Source organism: Mus caroli, chromosome 12, assembly GCF_900094665.2.
Source record: "Mus caroli chromosome 12, CAROLI_EIJ_v1.1, whole genome shotgun sequence".
In the NCBI taxonomy this organism is placed as follows: Eukaryota; Metazoa; Chordata; class Mammalia; order Rodentia; family Muridae; genus Mus; species Mus caroli.
This window is the reverse complement of record NC_034581.1, coordinates 109,305,989-109,308,922: the sequence shown is the minus strand read 5'-3', so window position 1 is coordinate 109,308,922 and position 2,934 is coordinate 109,305,989. Positions and strand designations below refer to the sequence as shown.

The 2,934-nt window shown below is 41.8% G+C and overlaps 1 gene segment (V, D, J or C); it reads left to right on the top strand.

The window, feature by feature from the left end:
- Nucleotides 1–353: 353 nt before the first annotated feature.
- On the top strand, nucleotides 354–841 carry LOC110306711. The segment is given in 2 exon segments: nucleotides 354–430; nucleotides 513–841. Coding segments are annotated over 2 exon segments (375 nt in total).
- The last annotated feature ends 2,093 nt before the right edge of the window (nucleotides 842–2,934 follow it).

The following is a 2,934-nucleotide window of genomic DNA, read 5'->3' as shown; positions in this document are numbered from 1 at the left end:
GAATTCTAATAAGGTAGCTGTTTTTGAAATTTCCCATCACTATTGTCATCCTTGTAACCACCTGTAAATCCATCTGTCAACTGTGTCACAAGTGGGGCCACTATCTCAGGCTGCAAATCTTTTTAGTGCACAGACTCAACCCAAAGTTCATGGATGAGGTATGGGATGACTTTCCACAGAAAAGATTAAGACTTGGGCTTCAGCATCCTGATTCCTGACCCAGGTGTCCCCTCTTCTCCAGCATTATGCTTATCTAATATGTATCCTGCTCATAAATATGCAAATCCTGTGAGTCTACAGTGGTAAATATAGGGTTGTCTATACCACACAAACATCATAAGATCACTGGTCTCTCTACAGTTACTTGGCACACAGGAACTCACCATGGGATGGAGCTGTATCATCCTCTTTTTGGTAGCAACAGCTACAGGTAAGGGGCTCACAGTAGCAGGCTCGAGGTCTGGCCATATACTTGGGTGACAATGACATTCACTCTGCCTTTCTCTCCACAGGTGTCAACTCCCAGGTCCAACTGCAGCAGTCTGGGGCTGAGCTGGTGAGGCCTGGGGCTTCAGTGAAGATGTCCTGCAAGGCTTCTGGCTACACCTTCACCAGCTACTGGATGAACTGGGTGAAGCAGAGGCCTGGACAAGGCCTTGAGTGGATAGGAGTGATTGATCCTTCTGATAGTTATACTAGCTACAATCAAAAGTTCAAGGACAAGGCCACATTGACTGTAGACGAATCTTCCAGCACAGCCTACATGCAACTCAACAGCCTGACATCTGAGGACTCTGCGGTCTATTACTGTGCAAGACACAGTGTTGCAACCACATCCTGAGAGTGTCAGAAACCCTGGAGGTGCAAAAGCTGCCCTGAGACTTAGGAAACTCAGAGCAGGTTTGCTTGTAGCCTTGCTCAGATACAGCCAGGATGGTATGTAGTATGGGCCCCGGACATGTATTGTTTGCAATCTAATTTTGGCAAATGACAAAGTTGGTAGTTTTATGTGAATGGGTTCATGATAATGTGATGCTCATTGTTAAAATTATCACTTTCAGGTCAAAGGACTTTGGTTTTCACAGAGGCATAGTTTAGGTTCAGGTTTCCTGAAAGGAAGAACTTCAGAATGCTGTATAAGAACCTCATATTATTGATGGAATAAAAGAGAGTATTTCTGCTTTTGTTCCATATCCCTTTTAAGAGTAGTTGGTGTTCTATAAGGTTTGAAAAGGGAAGTCCCTGAAAACCTCTCTTTAGCTTTGGTGCCAGGAATTGAATGCAGAATGCACATATATGCTAATACATCCTGTTCTGAGTTATGTCCTCACATGGAAAACCCTTTGATGTCTTATCAGCATGTATATAACATAGAAAAGTAGAAACAGAAGTGTAGGCAAGGGGGCTGAGACCTCATCATTCCTACTGACTAAAGATGTGTCAATTGACGAGTAGAAGGAAGACAAAAACACTTGAGTCATTTGGAATGAGACTCTAATCTTAACACTAGATAAATTCTGCTTTTAATGTTTCTTAAAGAAAATTCACTTGTCTGACAGTGGGGCACCCCCACAATCCATGTTTAAGCTCAAAACCAAAGCTTTTCAGGAGCATCAAACATCTGATAAAGAGAAAGATTTCTGAGATGATCAGTATACTCTTTATGTTTTTATTTGAAACCATCTGCACTAAGCATGATGTTCATTTCCCCACCGTATGGGAGAAGAGCAAAACAGGGCAAATGCATCTGCTAGCATAGTCCCAGTGTGTGAACATTATCACACTCACCATTTGGGGTGATGTTATTCATAAAGTTTATTCAGAAAGTTCTTACAGAAAATTTTATTCCTGGATCAGTAAGTGGCACACAAAATAATGTAGTCTCATTTCTGTGTGAGGCTGTGTTTTCTATAAGTGCTGCAAGATTGGAGAAACACAAACATGAATTAAAAAAGATCTATCCAGAAAGAGAATATTCAATGATCCTATCTCCCAGAATAGAAAGGTGTATTGGGATCACCCAGGTTACTTTTTGTTCTGTTTTGTTTATATTTTTGTTTTGTTTTATTTTGTTTTGTTGGTTTTGCTTGTCTTGATTATGTTTCATATTTTAATTTAATTAATATATTTTTAATTTTTTAAACCTATTTTTTACATTCCAGTCATTATCCCCCTCCCAGTCATCCCTTTGACAGTTCCTCATCCTGTTCATCCTGCCTGTTACAATTAAGATGTCTCCTCCCTACTCCCTGGGATCTCAAGTCTCTTAAGGGTTAGGTGCATATCTTCTGACTGAGGCTAGGCCAGGCAGTCCTCTGCAGTGTATGTCAGGTATGGCTTTTATCCTGATCATTTACTGAGGTTCTCAAGATTTACAATGATGGGTGGTGGACCAGGAGAGGAACTCAGGTAAGATCAAGATAAAGGCTAGAAGCCCCAGAGAAAGAACAAGAGGAGCTTCACTTGCTCATGGCATCAGGCCACTGTCAAGTCACCTCAGTCCCTGAGTGAGATTCATGGCCATTAGTCAAGAAGGGTCAAGGATCCAAGCCTTGCTTCCTGTACATATGGCAACACCCCTAACATCTCAGACCAAGACAACAGGACATGAGACATGACCACAGTAAAGTAGGCCCAAAAGTGTTCTCCATGCTAATGATGTTCCTAAATAACTGCAGAGGTTAGCCAGGAAGTTTCTGTTCCCAGACATTCCTCTCTGCAAATGGTATTTAATTTTAGGCCCACTCTGAGAAGTAGGGTATGGTTTTCCATATACTCATTCTTCCCTGACAGTAAACTTTTTTTTCCCTTTTTCTTATTAGGAATTTTCTGCATTTACGTTTCTAATGCTATCCCAAAAAAAAACCCATGCCTTCCCCTCCTTCCCCTCACTCTCCTCCTATCCCCCACGCCCCCTGCACTCCCACTTCTTGG